Consider the following 24,166-nt stretch of genomic DNA (forward strand, 5'->3'; position numbering starts at 1 on the left):
CAACTTGATTGGTACGGAAAATAATTACCTACATGAATCAGGGTTTCATAGTTAAGTATAGGATAAATTAAATATAATATAAAATATAACTCTTATTTATCTATAATATCTGGGTGACCGAGCTTCGCTCGGAAAACATATAAAAACTCCAAAATGCGCGTTTTCCTAGAGATAAGACCTAGCTAGATCGATTTTTCGCCCCCGAAAACCCCCTTATAGCAAATTTCATCGAAATCGTTAGAGCCGTTTCCGAGATCCCCGAAATATATATATATATATATATATATATAAATAAATAAATATATAAATAAACAAGAATTGCTCGTTTAAAGGTATTAGATGTAAAAATGTATAATTATGAAATAAAATGTATTAAATATTCTGTAAGTAAATGAAGGATACCCGACTTTTCTATTTACATATCTTCATGTAATTTACAAATAGGTATGTAATTTACAAATAGGTATGTAATTTTCGTAGTTCTTCTGTATATTTTATTGGTACTGAACTGGACATGGTATCATCGATATAGGTATTAAGTATTAGGTATATATTTTTAACACGCTTTTATTAGGTCGACCTGTATGTAACTAAATTGTAATGGAATCTTGCAAGTTAAATTTGATCCACTTCCCGGTTTCTGATTGAGCTGAAATTTTGCATTCACATGTAAGTCGGGTGACAATGCAATATTATGGTACCATCGAGCTGATCTGATGATGGAGATAGGAGGTGGCCATAGGAACTCTGTGATGAAACAACGCAACCTAATTGTGTTAGGGGTTTTTAGAATTGTCTCGATGAGTATTAGTTGTCTGTCGTAAGAAAAGTACAGTCAGCGATAAAAGCGTGTAACAATAATGAAATTTTTGCCAAAAACTTATTTCACATATTATGTAGGTACTATAAACACGTCTGATCTTAATTTTATTAATCGTATAAAAATACTATAGATACCTACTGTTATCACAGACAAGCCACGAGCCAGACTGTCCATAAAAAAAAATACACTCTCCTAATGAATTTAAACAGTATGTTGATAGGTAGACGTATCTTTGCAATAGCAAACACCCATATGCATAGGACAAACTACAAAAAAATTGCATAATTTGTAATATTTGTATACCTAAGCTACGCACACAGATAAAGACATATCTCGTGCCCTTGCGGCACGGTGACCCAGTGAAGTTGTAGGTAAAATCGATGAAGAGTGCAACCGGGTAAACACTAGCCGGCTTGTGTGTGTGCGGTAGCCCACTAAACACACACACGGCCTTGTATTAACGAGGATCAGTCCTCCCTCAGTAGGCGAGGGACCGCGGTGCGCATGCCCGGCCGCACTGTCCCACGCAAGCGCACTCCCGCCTCGCAAACGAACACCTAGTGCAGACGAACAAGTGAATAATCCTCAAAAAAATAAGTTAACCACAAAACATGATAGGACCTTGTTAAAATCCTAGGGGCCAAATTAGTGTAAGTGTTTCTGATGTGCAAGCTAGTGGGCACTTTCGTGTTGCTGCTGCTTCTATCACTGGATTCCCGGGATTGCTCGGCCACTAGTCAAGATGACAAGATCACACTCAATAGGTGAGAAAAACTACAAGTTATTATCACTTAATCTCGTGAACGGCTAGGAGAGGACCAGGAAACCGGGTTATAACTTATTCTTTAAATTAAATTATCATATTCGTGATTGGCAGGAAGTTTCGTATCTGCCCAGTGGGCGGTACTGACAAGAATACCTTCAAATGTACCTACATACCTAATTTGTTACAGTTGAATAGAATATATATGAATTTTAAGTAGAATTCGCTTGCATAATGTGCATAACTTACTGGTTAATATTGTGTGTGTAGAAGTAAAAAAAAATCTAATTAACTAACTTTATTAACTTCAATACTACTGTCACGTCATGTGTGCCAAGACAATATCTAATTAAATATAGGTATTAACGGTTTGATGTTTGTTTAGCGTGCAACATTGGGCAGTCAAACTTGGCTCAGAACTTAGTTCTTTCGGCGAAGTTATTACCAGAAAGAAAAGGGTTCAGGAGGTAGGTAAACAACACATTAAGATTGCAATAATTTGAGAGCGTTTTCCAACTTTATATCCATAAATTACTTTTACGTTTCAGAGCTTCAAATCGGCTCAAATAGAACCTCGAGATGGCGAAAAACTTGTGCAAAGTATGGCCGATGATATCCGTGCAATGATGGAACTCAAAGTTAGCGCCGTAAAGCGGATAGTGGAAGCGGCAGAAAACATGGCTTTTGACAAACAGAGCGAGCCTGTGCCGGAGGACTACCAGTTTTACAACAGCAAGGAGATGGACGAGCCATACGACGATGTGTCAATCACTACAACAGCAGAGCCAGATTTTAATCTGGAGAACTGGATTGTGCGACCACCTACAAAAAGTGCTCATCTACAATTAAATGCACACTTTTACAACATCCCTGTCAATACCAACTTTAGTAGCGTACATGTTCCAACGAACGTCTACGCTTGGGGTAAGTTCAATTATCTCAGTAAAAACAGTAATTGTGATTTATTGTGTTACAGTAATACATTAATGTTAACCACCATCTTTTTAATTTAGCGGATGACGTTATCAAGGGAATCCATTGGTCTGAGGGGCTGGACACGCATTTCATCAATAACTATCAAAGTGATCCCACGCTTTCTTGGCAATATTTTGGAAGTTCTACTGGGTTCATGAGACATTATCCAGGTAACACAATCGAATACTATTTTTAATCTAATCACATTTAAGATTTTCTGTTTCAATATATGGTAACGATCAAAATTACCTTTAAGTGATGAGATTTATTACTGACTGTGTAATGTCTGGACTGCAATACTCTTCGCTAACCACGACACGATATAATTTGTCTACAAAACACAATCCGCTACAAGCTACGGCGTAGCGCTAGAAGATGAGTTTATCACTAAGTAAATAAATTGTCTTTAACCAAGTTAGACAGGAAACTACATTTTTATTCAATGCCACATGTGACTAGATTACAGGCCAACTCGAACGTACACTGATATCAGAATGACATCTAAATGATGTCATTCAGTCATCGTGCTTTTAGCTCGTACTTGTGCGTACAAACATTAGCACAAACGAGACGCATGATGATAACTGAATGACATCATTTAAATATTATTCTAATATCATACAGTGTAAAATCCTGGCCTGTAAGATCAAACCACTGACAAAAAAAATTGTTCGCCACTTTCTGCAAATCTACAACCAATCGTGTTATTTATGTTAGAAAATTGATCAAAATTTAAATCATTTCTCTTGCAGCAATGAAATGGAGAGCTGATCCAGTCGACATTTACGACTGTCGCACGAGAGCTTGGTACATGGAAGCAGCGGCTAGTCCCAAAGATGTGGTCATTTTAGTTGACCGTAGTGGTTCGATGACTGGCCAGCGAAGAGACATTGCCAAACACGTGGTCACCAACATATTGGACACCCTAGGCAATAATGATTTCGTCAACGTTATGACTTTTGCTGACACTGTTGAAGAAATAGTTCCATGCTTTGAAGACTCTTTAGTTCAGGTAAATAATTTTAGGGACCTTTTTTGGAGGGATGGCAGGAAAAATGTGGACATTATAATATTTGCATTTATCTTTTTTAGGCAACAATGGGAAATTTAAGAGAATTGAAGTTAGGATTGGACAACTTTGAAACAATGGAGATAGCAAACTTTTCTGCAGCCTTAACGAGAGCCTTTGAGCTTTTAGAAATTTACAGAAATAATAGTGGAGGCGCCAACTGTAACCAGGTAAGCAAAAAAAACATTATTGCGTTCTCAGTAGCAATTAGTTTGGAGAATTATCTACTGGTGTACAACTTTCCAATTCTGAATAAAAAATGTTATTAAATTGTGACATTAAATGGTAACTTTATTGTTTTTCGTAGGCTATAATGCTGGTTACGGATGGCGTCCCATACAACTATAAGGAGCTATTCGAGAAATACAACTGGAAATATGACACCCCTGTGAGGGTTTTCACGTACCTGATAGGGCGTGAGGTAAAGGTAGTACCACTTTCAGGTTTTTACTGTGTGTCGTAGCCATTGTGCGACCTGCATAATGCCTTCCTTGTGCCAGTACAGTGTACACCTTGAATGTGGTACCGACGTTCTTACTAACTTTTGATCTGTACCTTTTGCATGTTTCTTGTATCCTCTCAGACTTCATGATGCTTGAGCTTATAGTGCAGTGGTTGTATGTATAACAGTGGTAGATGCGTTTTATGTTATGTTTTTTTGTCTGTATTGTCTATGTTAAACCAGATAAAGAATGAGTTAATCATCCCTGGGTGGTGGGTGATACAATATCTGCTTTAATCAAAGTGAAATATTCTAATTTTAGGTACTTTTTTACCATCCAAGGTACTTTTAGCTCTTTCAATTATTAAGTGGTAGAATTTTACATAACTTTCTAAAAAAACTACCTACTTATCTCTTTCCAATTAGTACAATTTAAAAGAGATGGACTACCTTTCACGCGTACGATATCAGTTCTTATTAGGCGAACTAAACTAATAGCTTAAGTACAAAATATTATTTTAAAATTTACTAAAGCATGAGTTTTCCGAATATTTTTTTATACAATTATGTATTACCTATTTAATTTGATTTAAGTATTAAAATAATATTCATGTCTTTATCAAGCGCAGCTATTGGTAATAGATCTACAGGCGGTATTTGTTATGTCTTACAATGGTAAGCTTAAGTTAGAATATAAATATGTATATTCCAATCAAATATGTACATATACATTATTGTTCATATACAACCTATACTTATAATTATTTTACGTGAATGGTACTATTTATTAGCCATGCCTGTATAAATATAGATTAAACACAAAAGCTGCCGAAGAGCACTGACATCGATTCACAAGAGACACGAAACACAGAGCACCTTCATGAGATCCAAATACATCGAAATACGCGGTTAAGAGATTGGAAAAAAGAATAAGATAAATAACCTACAATTAAACACAGCAAAAAATCTACATTTTGACTCTATATATTTGCTATACCTAGTCCAAAATAATATTTGTAACGAAAAACAACTAAGTACATATGTCGCTCTTGACCGCGAAATTTCCGTTGCAACCCAAACGTCATTAAATTTCGTTTTCCAAATATGAATATTTGGAGATTTCATTTAGGTGGCGGACGTACGGGAAGTGAAATGGATGGCGTGCGCGAACCGAGGGTTCTACGTACACCTGAGCACGCTAGCGGAGGTGCGCGAGCGCGTGCTCGAGCACGTCAACGTACTGGCGCGCCCGCTTGTGCTCCAGCGAGAGACGCACCCTGTTGTCTGGACTCCTGTTTATGCTAATGTTACGGTACGTTGGCCATCATACGATTTCATTCAAACGTTGAATTTAGTTTAGTTTTAAATCTCAAAGTCAAATATAACAATAACAACTACAGACCTTTACTAACCTTGAGCCAAATTCCACAGGACCCGAAGGTCGCAGATTATTTATGGGAGCAACGAGAGAGAGCTGAGCAGAAGGAACGATTTATGAGCCAACGACGAGATAAGACTCACTTCAACTCTGAAACGGAACAAAATCGCAGATGGAGAATAACTCAAGTATTAAGACAATGCCATTTTTCTCCTCTGCACCTCCACTGTGCTATTTTTTTACTGGGCTTTCCTAAAATGTTGGAATGCTGTTGGAGTTTTTTTGCCAATCTATATTTCCAGCTAATCCAGGATTAGATTTTCATGTAGGTACAGTCAGCAGCAGAAGTTGCTAAGCGGGCGAGGCGTTCATAATTACCTTGACGCGCTCTTATTCTCTTAACAATAAAGTCGCGTCAAGATTATTTTGAACACCTCGCCCGCTTAGCAACTATTGCTGCCGACTGTACGATGTAGCCTGAAAAACTAGTTCTGGGAATGTATTGAGTTACTGCAATAATACCCTGCAGAAGTACATTGTGCTGAAAAAGATTCCAATAGAAAGATCAAGGAGAATCGAGTATAGAGCCATAGTGGTGATAAGCAGGTGTGGTTTAATATAATGGTTTTAACAAAGCTTTACAGGGAATTTGAATGTTTCAGATGAAACAGGGCCAGTACAGCGAACTCGGTAACTCTCAATATCAACTGATGACATCAGTATCAATGCCGGTGTACGATCTTCGACACAACGAGGTGAGTGTATATCTGTAATATCTATATTTAGGTGTTAGCATTTTTTAAATTTCGATATCCAGGTTTGAGAAAGCGACCAACAACATTAGAATATTTGAAATGCATTAATCCGTTGTTCTCTGTCTCAACCACAACAATTCAATGGTCCAAAAAGATATGACGCTGTATTTTCCGAAATTCTGATTAACCCTCATGCATGATCAGTAACAAATGTATCTCTCGTTTAAATCTCCAGAAAATTGTTTCCAGATTGGTTACATTTCCTACTAATTGGCCGTAAGATATATCTCTTTATCAACTTCTATCTTTACTATTTTCTTCGTAAACTTGTTGTATTATCATAACCTGAATATATTTTAATAATATTCCGTTTTGTTTGATGGTTTCCCCTCAGAACATCACAGAGAATGTACTGATAAATGAAGCTTACTGGGTATCAGTTACGAAAGAGGTACTACACTTAGAAAGTATTGATGATTTAATGTAAACTTTTGCAAGATACAAGAGAGTTTTTATGATTTAGTTTTGGATTCCAGTAACGGTAAAGTCTTATTTGGCCCCGTTAGCGATGCATCTGTCCTCGATAGATGTCGACCGTGCGACCGCGCGGCCGCCCGCGCGGCCGCCCGGGCGGCGGCGGCGCGGGCCCCGGGCCGTCGGCCTGCCGAGCGCGACTCGATGTGTTGTTCGACCCCTGGCTTAGTAGTATAGTAGTTTTCTACTAGTCGTAGGCGTAGACCACTAGGGTGTTATGATCAACTTTTCTATCAATTATTGAATTCATTATTTCTGTGCAAGAGTTATGATTATATTATTATATTACACACACTGTCTAATCAATAAACCGTATTTGTGCCTGATTTAGTGATGTCTTTGTAGAGACATTTTAATGATTGACTTGTGCTACGAAACGTAAATGTAAATATTTTTAAATGAGTTTGATTCCGCCCGACATATATGACTCGAATGGGGCTTTTGTTACTTGAGTATCTATTCAGTTTGAAGTGCTATTTTCTTCATATTAACATGACTTTTGAGACTCGACATTAAATTAGTGTATATAAAAGTCTTCTCGTTGATCGAGGAGACCTTTTGATTTTAGTGCAGGTTCTTACAATGCATTTATCTGTTATTACATTTTATTGCATTCGTACGTCCACAACCAATCGCAGTCCGTAGAGGAGAACGGCCAAAAGGAGGTAGGCCACGCTCTCATAGCATTACTATACCTGTGTGGACGGATGAAAGGGAAGCGCGGGGGACTCTTATCGGCAGCGAGCCCGAAAGCCAGACGCGGAGAGGCCTCGTGGTCTCCCGGCCTTCTGGCCTGGCCCTTTGCATCTGTTGTTCTACCCTCACACTACGCACACAACTTCTAATTTCAAACCGAAACTACCGATAAGAGACCACCAAAACTAATATCAAAATTTATTTACAACATTTCTAAATAATTATTGGTACCAAATAACACTTTCTATGAAATTCATACATGTTTACACATTGCCATGTCTTATTTTATCGCATTAATAATTTAAATAATGTCAACAGATTCTGACAAGGATTCAGTTAGAGAAGTTTAAAGGTTACTTGACTACCGGCTACAGAAACGGTAGTGGGATTCTAATAGTATAAAGTGTAGAAATTAAACTCCTACATTAACATTATTATTATATATAGTAGAACTTGCTAGAACCTGTAACAATTAAAATTGTTAATTAGAATCCTTAAATTAACATAGTTGTTGTGTACATAACAGTACATGAAGTGACCTAGTGGGGCGTAGTTGCTACATACAGTCGCCGCAGACTCGCTTCAGCCGAGCAAACTTTAAATATTTTATAGTAGAGTAGGTTTAACAGCTAGAAATGCTAAATATGGTCATGTAGCTAGATTGATTTTGAATTATTTATTGAATAAGTATTTGAAATACTGTTTTTATATTTTCATAGCGTTTTTTGGTACTTTATTAGATCTAGAGTAAAGAATAATTTTAGTGTTTATATGGGATGAGGTTGGAGAGTTAAATATTTAGTTATAATTTCTGCCGATATCTAATAAATAGCTGTTTTTAAATATTATTCTGAATGAACGGGTGAGTTTCTAAGCGTGTGATGAATGTTTCAGATGCGTATAGCTAGATTGTTAGGAGTGGCGGGGACAGACGTGGCTCTGTCCGAGATACAAGCATTGATGACACCCTACAAGGTACGTATTTAAACAATTATGCTAAAATTGATTGTCACATTTCCCCGCACATTTTTACCTACAGATTACTTGTTCTTTACCATGTGATGTTTTCAATATAAAAATAAGTCAAACAGAAATAATTAAAAAAAATCAATAAATGCGGACATGAAACATAGGTAATAGGTAGATTTGTATTCAGATTGTCAGTCTTGGTTAGAAAACTGCTCCAAGCAAATTCGTTGAGAACTGACAAAGCCTTACTGATCACATTGATCATAAATAGTTTTCGCACGTGGCGATTTGTTTTTTTTTTTTGCAATTGATCGATTCAATCTATTCCACTCATTGTTTTATTTGGCTATTTTTGATGTCTCAGATTGGAGTGAACGGGTATGCCTTCATAGTGACGAATAACGGGTACATCTTGATTCATCCTGATTTGAGGCCTGTGGTAAGTAATAAGTGCCTAATAATAATTAACCATAACAAGTATAAGTTTAGGGCTGCAGGTAGATCACTAGATCAACTAACTCGGTCGTCCAGAAATCATGTGATCATATTTGGCCTATTTTAGATTTGTTAGGTTCCCACACTTAATTACTTAATTTTGGCAATCTTACTATCATTTAGTCTCGAATGTAAATACCTACATACCTAAATAAATAGGTTATAGTCATCTAACTAAAAATCTTTGTTTTCAGTATCAACAAATATTAAAACCAAGTTACAACAGCGTGGATATGATTGAGGTTGAACTTTTTGATGACGACCGAAGCCCACGAAACTTCAGCAAAGAACTAACAGCGGTAAATACTTTAAAGTTCTGAAACAATACCAACCATATAATTAACAACAAGATATGTATACAAAAAATGTTTACGAGCAAACGTACCTAAAATATGTATTACTTTGGATGAACACAGACAAATATATGTCCACATTGTATACGTATATCCATATCAATTTCTATTGTTTTCTGCTTCAGCTTCGCCAAGAAATTATAGACCAAAGGACTGGAAACAAGATCATGAACGTAAAGTACCATATGGACGATATGGTAAGGAACACAGTGCAAATTAACGATAACATGTTTCAACAAAACTACATGTCACTAAAACCTTATCTTTTGCTTCAGAAAAGAGCATCCCGAGCTAAAAAGCATTATTTCTGGACTGGCATCAGCGAGTCCCCGTTTACCCTTGTGGTGGCCATTCCGGAGAACTACGGCCGTCATAGGATCACACCACCTCCTAACGACGACATCCACCGCCTCTCGCTCACCTTCAAGAACATATCGGCTCAGCAGTTCCTTTCGGACAAGTGGAGCGTCCATCCTGACTGGTAAGACAACGGCCACTCCACCAACATTTGACCACTCAGGAGAGATACTGAATATAGATGGCCGATAAAATTGGAAAGTGACCTCATGACGACCTCGAATTGGCTGTCAGTATTTAAGAAAATTTTGGACCACAGTCCAATTAACGGCATTGTTACACTAGTCAAGACACTAACCTTATGTATTTCAAATACTGGAAGGAAAGATATACAAGTTCATTATGATAATTATAATATAGGTACGTGTTTTGCTTACACATCTATGATCTCGTTTCAGGCTGTACTGCCGTCACTACGAACGTTCGTTTTCATCTCCTGAAGAGGAGCTATCTTACTTTTTGGAACGAGTAGCGCGGCCGGGCTGGCGCTGGCCCGCCAAGCCTCGGCCTCCTGAACACCACAAGAACAAGGGACACGAGCGACACAACGGTACCCTCACAACTAAAAATTTTACTAAGAACGAAACACGAGAAGGACATACTAATACAAAAGGATAATTGACATTCAAGTAGCAAAACGTAATACGTTTAAGTATATGAAGTATAGTCAGAAATACTATAAATCGGGTAAAATGGATGACCTAAATTATATTCTCATTGAACAGGAACCTCAGATGGGCGCGAGCGCACGAAGGCTTCTAACAGTACGCCTCGGAATGAGTATTATTGTAAGTAATGAATTGATGATATGATAAATTATAATGTAAGAGGTAATATAATTCAGTACAACAGGATGGCAGAAACTTAGAACGCAGTGTATAACTTATCTCTTGAGCAACATGTATTTCATGAACGTTAAAAAAATATAGAACTTTTTTAGCATTTTATATTGTCCGATTTGTATTACAAAATTAATGCAACCGGTGTTTTTTTAAGGCGACCACGGACTAATGCAGGCTTTAGTATATGACGCGATCAACACGGCGTGGTTCAACAAAAGCATTACGGAATCTGCATCCAACGAAACTGCGTAAGAATACCTACATTAATTAATCATACAAAGCTATGTATATTCAGAAGCTGAAATAGTGCACTACACTTGATGCATATGCATAAAAAATCTAATATGCGGTTACACTAGTTTGGTTAGATAAAATAATATACCTACTAGTAAATTTCACTCCCTATTTTCCCGAATTTAGTGTTCACTTGCTAAAACTGTAACTTACACTGCACATCCATTTTATGTTGGTTTTTGCCTGGATAGCCCGTTGACAAAAGTGATTGGATTATTGCCGAGGTAAAGTACATACAATGAAATGTTTTTCTTTCGTTTTACTCTAAAAAACATGATGATTTTTAAGAAATTATTTATTCTCTGTCCGATAAATTCTAGTGACCTTTGAATCTTTAACTATTTTGGAGGCCTAATATGATTTACATGCCGTTAATAAATACGAAAGTTATTAGTTTAGGTCGAATTTTCTTTGCAACAATACCTTGTCTTAACTTTTGGAACGCTAACTTAAATACGTATACCTTCTGGCTGCACACGTAATTCTTGTATTGTTAAGGAACGAACGATTAGATAAATTGTCGTTATTAATTTATTGTAGAAAACATGTCGAATTTAGTTTATGCTGGCGTTCAAAAGGCTAGGATTAAACATAGCAAACCAAGGATTGTAAGTATTATTTATAGTTTAAAAATAGATTGTTCAAGCAGCTTGGATGGAGTAAGTATAAGTAATAGATATTTGTTTAACAAGGAAGCAAAGTTGTTGTTTGCGCCCGGTGCTAATATAATAAATAAGTAGAAACCCGAGATAGTGAGACTCCAAAATTGTATTACGAACGTAGTAGGTTGGTTACAAAACTTACAAAGTGGAACCCCAAGCGTCACGAAGGCTTCAAGAACCGAGAGGTGAACGATCTTTGTTACAGAGTTTGTCAATGTCAATGTTTTTCACCACACCAACGCGAAGAAAATACTAGTTTAAACCGTAAAAGAAATCGAATCAAAATAAATGCTATTAAATATTGTCATTCGGAATCATCACTTATCCAGATTCACAGTGTACAATTGGTTTGAGTTAACGTTTCGAATCTCAACTTAATAACTGTCCCATAGAAAATAGTCAAACCACAATAACGCCCTAATTTGTATCTCATCGTTTGCATGCAGGCTGAAGTTCATCGAACGATTCGGATACATCGTGGCATTCATGGCTACACACAGCGGACTGACCAGGTGGCAGACGCATCCTGCCAGAGAACAAGAAAACAGCAGCGATAGCAGGTGGGTAGTCGCTTCAAATAAGGTATTTTTTTTACAAACTTCAACGCCGTGGCAAACCGTTTTATCGTAGGTATCTAGACTTAGCAAACCCAAAATATCGTACATACCCTAATGTACGAAGTTGGTTACCTAAGCAACTACGTAATTCATCTTTGAACCTCTACCTTTTGTTTTAAAACATTTCGCTATAATTATCACAGATTCGAGTTCGGAAAGCAATGGCCACGAGCGATCGACGAGGTCTGGTACCGGCGGGCGGTCGAGCAGCACTATGTCGACCCTCTGAGCTACGTATACAGTGTGGAGATGAACACAGAGAAGGTCCCCTTGAACGTGAGCGCGGCGGTGGTGACAGCTGCCCACGCGGTGTTCCACGGGGATGGCCACAGGAAGGCGCCCGCTGCGGTCGTCGGCTACCAGTTCCAGCACGACCGCCTCGCTGAATGGTTCTTCAATATCACAGCTACGGTAAGACGCACACACGACTAGTAGGTACAATACGAGTAGTCATACACACATTGATAAATAATTTACTTCTTTGGGCGCAGGAACTAAAAGCAGTCAACGTGAATCATATTACTAACTGCGTGCTGTGTGTGTCTCCTACGTTTAAATTTGTTTAAATAATTTATAGTTTTTCTTGCTTACTTACACATATGGCCTAACAACTTGAGGAGTGTGTTATTTATCTCAATAAATAACACACTCCTCAAGTTATTATACATATGTGTGTAGAATGACAAAATGTTTAAAGGCATATTATGTTATTTCAGTGTGATAACAACAAAGGATGCTGCGCATCAAATGCATGGGACTGCTTTTTAGTTGACAGCAATGGATGGATAATAGTCAGCGAAGACGGCAACCATACAGGACTGTTTTTCGGCAAGGTATCTATAATCTTCAGCTATTAAATGGATTGGTATTATGTCAGAAGTTTAGCTCTAGTTCGAGCTGGAGCTGCCAAATCCTTAAAGATCAATTCTATAGGTACGATGTTAAGCTAGAAACAAAAGCAAACGACTCAAGGGTCTTTAAATGATCAACTTAATTAATGGAGTCTTAAAAGCTTGCCTTTAATTAAATAAATTTCTACCCTCCTTACAGATACGACCCGATATCATGACACGACTCGTTGAAGATGAAGTGTACAAGACCATACACGTAGTGGACTATCAAGCGGTTTGCTTCAGAGAAAAGAAGACAACTAACCCTGCAGCCACGCTTCTTACGGTAAAATAACAACTTTGGCTTTCATATTACTTTCCAGGCTAACCTGAAAGAATTTTACAAAATAAAATATCCCGTTATTGTGGAATTAAGATGACCGTACGACCAAAATAGGTATATATATATATATTATAGGACTTTATTACACAAATTGACTAAGGGTCGGTTGCACCAAACTGTTCGTATCGTTAAAGAGTTCGCTAAATTTTTATGTACCTATAGAAAGTTTCATAGTAAGGCGCCGGGGCGCGACGGCTGACGTTCATCAGTCTGTCAAATGTGGTTGGTGCAACTGGCCCTAATATGAACTTTCGGTTAGTCGAGTCGATGCAGAATAATGTAACCCAACTATATTAAGCCCATTTGTAACAAATACAGTGTTAGGTATATGTATTAAGTTATGCGACTATATCCTCTAGCCGCCCATACGTCAAACCTTGCCAAGCAAAATGAAATTTTATTTTGTCAACACAAAGTTCAAATTAGAATGGAACAGGAGACCTTTTAATAGGTCTCTGGGCGGCTAGAGGATATGTAACAAAAAGGTTGTTGTTACAGCCGTTGGAAAATGTACGTCTGGTCCTGGCGTGGTTCCTCGCGACAAGCGTTTGGCTCTACAATACCATTACAGTAGGTTTGGCTCAAGGCTCTGTCTACACCTTCGACGACGGTAAGTCTGTTTCTAACCCCTCAGTGTTATCTATGTTGCAACCAACAACGCCGTAATGATAAACAATGTGTTACCCTTATCCAAGAATATAAGCCATGGAGTATCGTGCTCAATGTTGTGAATGACAGAATATGCGATTTAATGTTGCCCTTCTACGTTGTCGGCATGTACTGTGCGATTCTGCATGACGACGAGCCACAATGTGTTATATTATAATCTTACATAAATGCTAAGGCGATCTATAAATTCATCGTGCTTGTCAATATTGCCTACAGTGCATGAAATGACCGGTTATAGCATTAAAATATTTAAAAATAAAACAGTAATTTAGGACAGACAAAAAAGAGCCGACAGCCTGAAGAATATAATATATTATGTCATGACATAACACTTCAATTTTTCTATATACACACAGCACAAGAGTCGTATGCATGGGGATTCTCACCAGCTCAAGACGCGAGACTTAGCTGTTCTATCCATTTTGTAGTATCAAAATTATAGAATGGAGTCAACAATTGGTTTCTAGTTGAGTTGTACAAAAGTAGTAACGACTCCATCTTGTTTTCAGAGAATGTTACACCCACTGGTGAGTGATAGACCGAGCACAGTAGAAGGTGTCGTCGTGGATAGAGTGCTATTCTTATCATATTACCCCCGGAATGTGCATGAACCTCGTAGTTAACTTCTCAATATTTGAGAGTATGCTCCGTCGTTATTAATTCAACTTGTCCAACGTCAACTCAATTGATATCGGAATATAATTATATTTTTTCCGAGTTATCCAAAATTTTATAAAAGGGGCTGGTTAGTAGGTTTCAAGTTCAGTTTATACCACTCGATCCTTACGACTCATACATCACCTATCATTTGAAACATTTAGGATAAGAATAAGGATAACATCTGCATGCTGATCAAGATATGCTTGTGAATCAGCTTTTGTGATCATAATTATGTAAATAATGTGGTAGGTGCGGTAACTTGTCGCTACGTACTTATGTGTGATTTTAAGTCTTAAATTATTTTGTATTTAATACGCTTTGCCCTTATAGTCATATACATCTTTGTCTTATTCAATTTGTCTGTTGTTTTACAAAATTTTGATATCATACTCGTATTGCCTATAACTTTAATATTTTCCATACCAATTATCTAAGTACCTCTATTTCTCTGCCTAATTTTGATTTATCTTTTAAATATTCGCCAGCATGTCTTTCTGGACTTATAATTTTACAGTCTATTTATGAATATATCGATGTATTAGGTCGCTGTCTGGATTGCATGGGATTCTTGGAAATAATATAATGATTTGACCCAGAATATTGTTTATACAGTGGCGTACCAGAATTACGAGAACGACGAAGAGACTGACGACCCGTTCCTCACGAAACCACCGACGGCGCGGATCGAGCGTGACTTCGAGAAGCTGGTACTGATCAACAGGACGCGACCAACGCCTTGCGACAGGGAGATGTACCTCTATCAACTCGACTACTCTAACTTAAACGAGAAGCTTAATAAGCCCCTGAAAGAGTGTGAACGACCGTTCTACGTGCAGTTAGTGAACTTCACAAACATGCTGCTTATAGTGGTTGATGCCAACTGTCCGAAGGAAGAGGGTTCAGTGTTCTCCGTGGAGCCGACCGAGGTGCTGTACAACGAAACGCTGCCGTGTTTGAAGCACATACATCCGCTGTACAGGAAGCAACCGGTTTCCTGCATCCGCAGTCATCCCGAGGTAAGAGGACCAATTTCATTTGATTTGTAAGATATTTTACCATAAAGGACATACTGTTGTTATTCAATACTGATACGACTGATGTTTCCCGCGCATATATCTGTAGACAACATGAGAATGTTTCAAATATACCTAAGTATAGATAATCCCACACCGGCGGAGCCATAACTAGTATTATTTTATAAGGCAATCTCACTTTAAATTTGTACTATGTATAAAGCGCAACTTGAAGTACGATTAATATCTAGTTCTTGTTAAGAAACTATATTCACGAACTGTAATTGTATGGTATCACTACATAGTATAAAACAAAGTCGCTTCCCTCTGTCTGTCTGTCTGTAATTCTGTATGCTTAGATCTTTAAAACTACGCAACGGATTTTGATACGGTTTTTTTTATTAGATAGAGTGATTCAAGAGGAAGGTTTATGTATAATTTGTTAACCAGTGCGAAGCCGGGGCGGATCGCTAGTTAGACAATGATAGTCAGTCTTGTGACGACCACCGGCTGTTTTAGTAATTTACTAAATGAAAACGCTCATAGGCACAATATTTGAGAAACCTCAGTTATTTTTATACTGCGTTGATGATGCCTGTTACTTCACTGATGTTTATTTTAATTCCAGGAGAGCAACATTGACATGTGCGGGCGCGCGAGCATACCTGGCAGAAATTTGTTCTGGATCCCCCTGGCAGCAGTCTCCATATATACATATTTGTAAAATCTGAACTTCACTGGAATTTCCCTAAATTCAGATGTCCAAAGCCCTTTTGTATTTTATATACTCGAAAAAGGATGTGACGCGCATTTCTTCAGCACGTCTATCTCGTCTTGCTGTGGCTCGTGCGACTTTATGTATCATGTTATGTACGCGCTAGATGGATAAAAACGCGAGTTGCGACGGGATATGAGGATATACTAGACGTGATGGGATGGCTTTAAATTGTGTCGTGTTGGTTAGTGTCATTATGGGTTTTACTTGAAAAGATCGGCAATAAGGGCATTTTTCTTTTAGTAACTTATACGAATTTATTGGAGCATTTACAAGTTTTTACAATAAATTTATTAAAAATTATAACATCCTCATCCAATAAAAATGCCATTACAATTTTTTTCAACATGTAATGTAGTCTTCATTACTAATTATTATGCAGGTGTGGAATATTATTTGGTAACTCTATAAAATTTTGTTGTAAGTAATTCAAGATGGAGAAACATTATTTTTAGAACTAGTAGTAGCCACTGTTACATGTCATTCCCACATATCAGATATACTTAGTAATAATGTGTTTATTCGTAGTGTTAATTCGATGTCTTATAAAGAAATTAGCTACTTTCATGCTCCCAATGTGCCACAAGGAACATGACTAGTAAAATAATATATTTAATTGTCACCAGAGTTTTTTTTATAATTTTAGTAATTATCATTACTTTCAGTGGCAACAATGATTGTGAATAACATTAGGGTTTGGGTATGGTAAATAATGAAATGAATGTAAATATAAGATAGTTAGCTTTTCAACAAATTGAAAGGAACCCATATTCGTTCTAGCTATGTTAAATATACTACTTATATACATATATGCGAACATTTTATGTTGTATGTTAAGTTTATTCTAGTCTTCAGTAATTAAATTTACAAATATTATAGTAAGTACATTAAGTTTACAAGTTCTGAGAGATTGGTCAGCGTTTCCGTCCTGTACCCGTACCACGAGTCACTGACATTGTCAACGCTGATACGCTAACGTCTACGTAATTTACTTTCTATGCATCTTGCTCGTACTGAATATTAGTGCGAGCGAGATGTAGGGAAAGTAACACTGTGTAATGACTCATGGTAAGAGTACTAGTAAATTTGTAATATCGCTTGAGACTAAGATTGAATTTTCTTGCAAAGATTATCTGTTTCGCCAGCTTGGATAGTAAATTGGATTTGGTAAATATTTTATATTATAAATTTCCGTGTAAATAATTATTTCACATTACATCAACATATAGGTTGCATCACATGTGAAACCGCATATATCGCTTGTTTCCCATGCAACTATAATATATACTAAATACAATAAATACCTAATTACTATGGTGTGAAATAATTATTACCACTTATATATATTTTAAAGAGACAAAATATTATGTTATTTAATGTATTAAATACTTGCAGTCATATTTCTATTTGTAAGAATATATTTTAGTATTTAGTAAAATACATATTTTGAATCTCTGTCGTAACATAGAAATGTGATTATTTATTTGATTGAAATGAAATGTGATTGTTCATTTGGTACAAAATAAATATTTGTTGTTTTGGTTTAACAGTATTTTTATTTAACTACTATTATTATCTACAGAATCTATTCTCTACAGTAAATAAAATAAAATAAATAACTTACAGTCTAGCTGGTAGACGCTTCCTCCTGCCCATATTTCTTAGTGAACTCCTCTATTTCACTCACAACAGTTTGGTACCGTGCCTCTCTCAGTAGAGATTCCTGGAGTTCTTCGAGCAGGTCACCTCCCTCCATGAAGGCCTTGAGATTGTGCACCGTGCCGCCGCCCGGTCGGTGCTCGGTCACTCTATCTTGAGGATAGTTGTAGGTTCTGATTTTTTCGTTTCTATTGCTTGAGCCAACCTGTAAGAGAATGAATAAGCAGTCTTATATAAATATAACACCTGTGACAAACAGTACTCAGGTGATCCCAAAAATTTAGATATTTGGCATTATTATATATTTTGGGCACTAACAAGGCCCTATTTCTGCCATGAAATACTTTAGTGCCGAGAATTAAATTTGATGAGTTGTAAATTCCTCAATACGCCTTGAAAATTGTTCAAAGTTCAAAGTGTTTTTATTTGTGAGTATATGTCAAACTGATTACAGTGGCGGTAAATAAATATTTGTAGCACTATACCCTGCCTGATGGCGTACAAAAACTTGAATTATTTCCTTACATACTAACATGCAAAATAAATTTACATATCTATACATATACCTAGTTCTATGAACTATACATTATTATCATTAATTTTCAAGAAATATAAAATAAAGTTATATAAAGAACGAAGATACTAATAATATGATCAGTATTTGATAACTTCTTCAATCAATAGTAATACCAACCTGGGATTTCCTCTCTGCATTGATTTTGGATGTCATTTCTTCTTGCTGTTTCTGTAGCAAGAGTGTCCTCAGTTTCTGCATGGCAATTTCTTTATTTTTTATCTGTGACCGCCCTTCCTGGCAGTCCACAACAGTGCCAGTCGGCAGGTGTGTGATGCGAACAGCACTGTCCGTAGTATTCACATGTTGTCCCCCCGCACCACTTGCACGCTTAGTTTCAATTGAAATATCCCTATCGGGTATATCTAGTTCGATCTCACTAGGTTGCGGCAAAACTGCTACCGACACTGTGCTAGTGTGTATTCGGCCTCCCTTTTCTGTAGCGGGTATTCTTTGAACTCTGTGCACTCCGGCTTCAAGCTTCATGAGCTCTGGCACACCAATTCCTTTAATCAGCATGGATCCTTTTCTAATACCCCCAATGTCAGACTTTTCAATAGAAGCTATATTTACTTCCCAATCCTTAAAACGTGCATATGATTCATATAATTCGAAAAGCTCTCGAGCAAACAGCATGGCCTCTTGACCGCCAGCACCAGCTGTGACTTCTAGCAGAATGCCACCCTCTGTTAAATATGGTTGAAATAAAACTGACTGGAGGTCATTGTCTACTTCCTTGAGGCGTCCGAGATAAATCTGAGCCTCCTCCTTAACCATTTTCTTCATTTCATCATCCTGGTTCTCCTTTTTATTGAGTTCTTTGAGGTTTGCGATACTGTCAAACAAAGCTATCCTTTCCTCAAGTACTTGAACTATAGGCTTTATTTCACGCAACCGTTGGACTTCTGCATCGTTACGACGTGATTTAATTAAAAGTTCTTCGTGTTCTAACAATAAATGCCTAAGATACTTTTGGACTGCTGGTTCAGATAACTTCAATGAAGTTTCTGAAGAATAGCATTGTCGGAGTAAAAGAGAATGTCGGCCTATTTTAAACAACGATCTTATTATTGACATTTTTGTAAGCAACATCACAGTAAACTGCTGTAAACTATTATCAATATAATATCAGAAACTCAGTAGCTAAAACTTTAAGGTTATAATTTGATTTTTGATAAAACCACTGACAATCCAACCTCAAGGTTGGATTGTCTGTGGATAAAACTGTCACTGTCATGGTGTCAGTGTCACTTAACTTTTTTACAGATTATGACAATCAAGTAGGTATGTTTTCTTTGTTTTTTACATAAAATTTTTTTTAGATGCATTATATAGCTGGTCAACCAAATCTTGTCAGTGAAAAAAGGCGCGAAATCGCGAAATTCAAATTTTCTATGGGACGATATCCCTTCGCGCCTACATTTTTCAAATTTGCCGCCTTTTTCTACTGTCAAGATCTGGTTGACCAAGTATATGTTGATTATATTTTAATTGGGAATTATGATTGAGACGCTTAAATATTTAAAATTAACTAACAATATTGAACGTTTTATATATTTGGTATGTGTTACGTTTGGTAAATGGTAGGTGCTGCCATCTACCGTTGAGTAGCATAGCAATCACAAAGCTATTCTACCAACATTCCTCAACAGATGGCGTTAAAGTAGAAATAAATTTTTATTTCAGTAAATTATAACAGATGGCAGCACGGACTACTCGCCACACCTCGCCAAAACTTAAACCAACTTTACTTTTGGCAGCACTGCGCTAATTAGTTGAATACGTAGTTTAATGAGCCATGCTGCTTGCCCGAGAGCTTTTCGAATTATTTAAATCATAGATGATCATAGGTATGCAAAATTTAAGGATTGGGAATAACGCGTAACCTACCTAAATTATTGTATTGTACAAATCAAGTAGGAATACCTTCATAACAATTAGAAAAAAAACATCTTACTTTAGGCATAGAGAAAAAAATATGTTTTAGGCTACTTATAGTCAAAACCATTTATCAAACTATATCATTATTCATTATACACATAGTAAAATAAACTACTTACTTAAAATAAAACCCACACAGGTGGGTCACTCACGACACCCACATCCACATGTCTTTCCTGAGGAAGGGTGCTCATGAGCTGCCGATGTGGTTGTTTGATAGACCAGTCACGCCGTCGTGTCGCCCCACCCTGGCCTCAGCATCGTATTTGAGGTGTATTTTTTTCTCTATGTTAGAGACTAAACACTTTATTTTAAATAGGTTCCACAGTTTTACACCTACTTGTAGCAAGATGTGAAATACTGGCCATCAACATATGTATTCGTTTTCACATCTTCATAGTGTCAGAATCTGGCAATGGCCAAATAATAATAGAACTGGTAAAAAAGTTGAGCTCATAAGTTAAATATTACGTAGGTAGATAATTGATAACAATAAGATAACTGGAGAGGCCAGTAGACATACACCTACAAAAGTTATCACATTCTGTGGTGTGGTGGTGATCAGGCTCGCTGGAAGTGGATTGGGGAGGACAGTAAAAGTAGGTATAATTTATCTTTGAAACAATACATGATGTGATGGATTTAAGAAGTGAACAGTGACGATCAAGAGAAGACAGCTTATTCGTCTGCAGCATGACCGGCCAATGTACCTACCTACATCAGCGGTAAGTGTTTCGCGATAATATACGGTTTTCATTTATGTTGTTATTTCATCTAAATACCAATTTTCTTGCTTATTCCAAGCATAATACTGTTATACGTTGTTGTTAACAATATCAACTAAACTGAACCATGATAATAACATATGTGGGTATCTACTTCATATGTTATTATCATGATGGTATCAAAAAAATGTTGACAACCTACATATTATGTACTACTGTTAAGTGTTACGAACCGCCAAAGGTGTATTGGTGCAACAATGAGAAATAATAATACATAGGTAAGTATATAACAGTTATTTAAAGGAATCCACAAACGACCGTTATCCGCACGCGAGCCGACATTAGCATCATTCAAAGAACTTCTGCTTTGTTTCGCACCGAGGGCGGAAAGTGGCTAAAATTCCGCACATTTCGCGATTACCGTGTCGACCGCAACTTGCCTATTGATAGAATTATTAGGCTGACAAAGAGAGCTTCCTCTGGCGACCGCAAGACGCGCGTGTATGGAGTTATTAGAGTTGATGGCGACGGACAAACGGACGGGCATTGTGTCGCTGCCGACCGCATAGCTTCCTCTTCTACTAGCTTTTTGACGGAAGTTATGAGACTACAGCGATTGAAACAGTATTTTTCCATTACCTGAATTAGAATCCGATAGCATCTTCCGATTCGTATAAGGCAACTTGGGTACGTTTAGGTATAGGTACTTACTGTACCAACATCCGGTAACAATTATATAAGAAACCTAGCAGAATTTGGAAAATCACTTTTTATTCGTTCTTTATTTCGCAAAATAAATATCTATGTATGTACTTACTGAGGATATGGTAAGCCAGTAAGTAAGTTTCTTGGAAAATATTGTTGCTTCCGCCGTAACGTTGATAATTTTAACAAACGTTTACGTTTGTAAATCAAAACTAAAGGAGAATATTTTGTTACGTTTTATTTTAGTTATGTGATTTTAGTTTATTTATATTATATGTATTATATTTGGGTGTTTTTTTTGGGCCTTCCTTTATAAAATTCATTCCCTTTCATACCCCTTATAAATTGTAAGGACGTTTCTAGGGAAATTCAACATTTAATTATAAATAAACTTCGTTGATTTAGGTAATAGCAGGTGTTAACGCTTCAGCCTGTGTCTTGGATAGCCCCCTACATCGGCAACACTTCATTTTGACCACGCGGCTATTGTACTTTAGTCAATAATTAGATACAAGTGTTCTTTGTGCGAATGTAGAGTGTTAGCCACGAAAAATAACCCTCCAGCAACAATGTTCCGACTGTTCATTAGCTTGGCTAGGTGCTTATTTGCAACATTACGAGAACACTAACAAAAGCATAGTGAATTTACCACTTTGAACACCAGTTATAATGGATGATTTGTATATTGGAAGTTAGGTTCTGGCTTTACATATATGTGTACCTAATTAGATAGGTAGAGATAGGTAGGTAATAAGAAGGTAACGTGGATAAAAAATAGAATCTCTACCATTCGAATAGTTAGATCAATCAAAATGATTGCAATATCAAATTACCTACTTTTTAGTAAAGTTCAAGAGTATTTGCTATAAATACGTTATACTTTTTTACGTAAATGTAGATCAAAGCTTAGCTAAAAGCGGTTCAAAGAGTTGTAGAACAATTTTAATAACGTAGTGAAAGGACTAATGATAATGACCATTTTACAACAACAACAATGCCTATTATAATTAGGTACTTTGTTTTATACGTAAATAATAGTTTAATTTTTACAACTTACTTTCCGTGTAACTATAAATGACACGTTTATTCATTAATATAATTTAATACATAACCGGTGGCTGAACGGCGGGTGTAATTACGTTGCATTAGGGGCGATTATCGCATGGCGGTTCGCTATCAAGTTAATTCGATGCCGTTTGTGCAAACGACCGCACACGGGCTACCGTGTCATTTGCGACTTGCGTAATTCATTGCGGGGTATCGATTTTTTCAGTTTCATAATATGGTAGCTGAAGGTTCTATGAAAGGATACCTACCTACCCATGTTATAATGGTAGCAGTGGTGGGCTACTAAATGAATTTAGAATAATGAAAATATTTGAAACTGTAGAAAATATTAATTGTGATATTTTATGAAAATAGTTACCTACCTATCAGCCGGGCTAGCACATGATTTGGCGCGACAGTATCTCGTGGCGAGATAGACTACAAGTCCCTCTTTTATTAACATAGAAAAAGACGGGTAGTCCACCTCGCCGCGAGATACTGTCGCGCCAATCATGTGCTAGGCCTGCAGCTGTTGTAAAGAAAAAATAAAAAAAGGTTTCCTAATATATCCGGGTAAGTAGAGTAGGTATATGTGTATCACACAGTGGGTATAGGTACAACTGTTACTAGTTTCGGTTTAATCTAAATCTACAGATGGGATTCAGACCTACGATCCTATAAGGATCGAGTCCGGTAATATAGTACAAAACCTACATCGTTTGGTCGTAGTTTTAGCCCGCAGATTTATGTCCCAAGAGAGCGCGGGTCCACATTAGTTTTGGGCCATTTCCGAGCGAAGTGCTCCGTTTGCCTTGTACGCTTTCCTTTCTATAAACACCTCTTAACAAGCTTTCCCTCTTTAAGAATCCCTTCTCATCCCTTTCTAACATGAGCACGATAACTATAGTAGGAGCAGAACAAAGAGGGCTATACATTATATTCTCCATCGGGAGAGATTTTTAGTACGAGCCGTAGTGCACTTAGTAGCTCTTAAATAAATATCGCACGTTTGCGCAATATCAGCGCTAACAGTACTTCACACTTCTCTCGGCCACAATGAAATTTATAGCGGTCGTATAAAATGAAATACATGCATTGAACTTATTTATGTCGGTACTTAAATGTTACGTTGGCTTTATGC

At 37.0% G+C, this 24,166-nt stretch overlaps 2 protein-coding genes across 12 annotated transcripts; one reads left to right on the top strand and one right to left on the bottom strand.

Moving 5' to 3' along the window:
* Positions 1–1,222: 1,222 nt before the first annotated feature.
* LOC134663135 (voltage-dependent calcium channel subunit alpha-2/delta-3) lies at positions 1,223–16,367 on the top strand. 11 transcript variants are annotated; one of them, XM_063519467.1, is made up of 28 exons: positions 1,223–1,587; positions 1,972–2,053; positions 2,135–2,510; positions 2,600–2,731; positions 3,314–3,573; positions 3,654–3,800; positions 3,938–4,057; positions 5,202–5,384; positions 5,504–5,638; positions 6,113–6,205; positions 6,600–6,655; positions 7,350–7,404; positions 8,330–8,410; positions 8,769–8,843; positions 9,094–9,198; positions 9,378–9,449; positions 9,528–9,733; positions 10,008–10,159; positions 10,344–10,397; positions 10,606–10,699; positions 11,854–11,967; positions 12,168–12,435; positions 12,741–12,857; positions 13,075–13,200; positions 13,756–13,867; positions 14,436–14,453; positions 15,199–15,602; positions 16,228–16,367. In XM_063519467.1, exons 1-28 carry the CDS (start codon positions 1,487–1,489, stop codon positions 16,321–16,323), a joined length of 3,834 nt encoding a protein of 1,277 aa, XP_063375537.1. In that variant the 5' UTR covers positions 1,223–1,486; the 3' UTR covers positions 16,324–16,367. The 11 variants fall into 11 exon arrangements, with proteins under 11 accessions (XP_063375537.1, XP_063375536.1, XP_063375540.1 ...); XM_063519466.1 differs by having other exon boundaries at positions 1,225–1,587; positions 3,938–4,051; positions 10,335–10,397; XM_063519470.1 differs by having other exon boundaries at positions 1,226–1,587; positions 6,600–6,656; positions 7,378–7,404; positions 10,335–10,397.
* Positions 16,368–17,955: 1,588 nt separating this feature from the next.
* Positions 17,956–19,736, bottom strand: LOC134663130 (peptide chain release factor 1-like, mitochondrial). Its single transcript, XM_063519458.1, has 2 exons — positions 18,728–19,736; positions 17,956–18,238 (listed from the first exon to the last, which is right to left on the bottom strand). The coding sequence occupies exons 1-2, from the start codon at positions 19,697–19,699 to the stop codon at positions 18,002–18,004; spliced, it is 1,209 nt and encodes a 402-aa protein (XP_063375528.1). The 5' UTR covers positions 19,700–19,736; the 3' UTR covers positions 17,956–18,001.
* Positions 19,737–24,166: the final 4,430 nt, after the last annotated feature.

The sequence above is a fragment of the Cydia amplana genome, chromosome 4 (assembly GCF_948474715.1).
Source record: "Cydia amplana chromosome 4, ilCydAmpl1.1, whole genome shotgun sequence".
NCBI classification, from domain to species: domain Eukaryota; kingdom Metazoa; phylum Arthropoda; class Insecta; order Lepidoptera; family Tortricidae; genus Cydia; species Cydia amplana.